Source organism: Meleagris gallopavo, unplaced genomic scaffold (assembly GCF_000146605.3).
Source record: "Meleagris gallopavo isolate NT-WF06-2002-E0010 breed Aviagen turkey brand Nicholas breeding stock unplaced genomic scaffold, Turkey_5.1 ChrUn_random_deg7180001294293, whole genome shotgun sequence".
NCBI lineage: Eukaryota > Metazoa > Chordata > Aves > Galliformes > Phasianidae > Meleagris > Meleagris gallopavo.
The window spans coordinates 1-610 of NW_011265814.1; the positions used below are offsets into that span (position 1 = coordinate 1).

The 610-nt window shown below is 47.5% G+C and overlaps 1 protein-coding gene across 1 annotated transcript; it reads left to right on the forward strand.

Moving 5' to 3' along the window:
- Positions 1-3: 3 nt before the first annotated feature.
- On the forward strand, positions 4-599 carry LOC104917309 (putative protein TPRXL; the record flags this gene model as incomplete). Its single annotated transcript, XM_010728494.3, has 1 exon — positions 4-599. A coding segment is annotated over one exon (596 nt), but the record flags the coding sequence as incomplete, so codon positions are not given.
- Positions 600-610: the final 11 nt, after the last annotated feature.

A 610-nucleotide genomic window follows, 5' to 3' on the forward strand; every position in this document is an offset into this window, starting at 1 on the left:
CCTTCATCATCCTCACCTTCATCACCTTCATCCTCACCTTCATCATCCTCGCCTTCATCATCCTCACCTTCAGCATCACCTTCATCCTCACCTTCATCATCCTCACCTTCATCACCTTCATCATCGTCACCTTCATCATCGTCACCTTCATCACCTTCATCATCCTCACCTTCATCACCTTCATCATCACCTTCATCATCGTCACCTTCATCATCTCCTTCATCATCATCATCACCTTCATCATCGTCACCTTCATCGTCACCTCCATCATCATCACCTTCATCATCATCACCTTCATCATCTCCTTCATCATCACCTTCATCATCGTCACCTTCATCATCCTCACCTTCATCACCTTCATCATCATCATCTCCATCACCATCTCCTTCATCTCCTTCATCACCTTCATCACCACCACCTCCATCATCATCACCTTCATCATCATCACCTTCATCATCTCCTTCATCCTCATCATCCTCACCGTCACCATCACTTAATCACCACCACCTTCATCATCATCATCATCATCATCATCATCATCATCATCATCGCCACCTGCGGGATGAAGGCACAATCAGCGCCTGTGAGCCCCCCCACCTGCCCCCCCCAA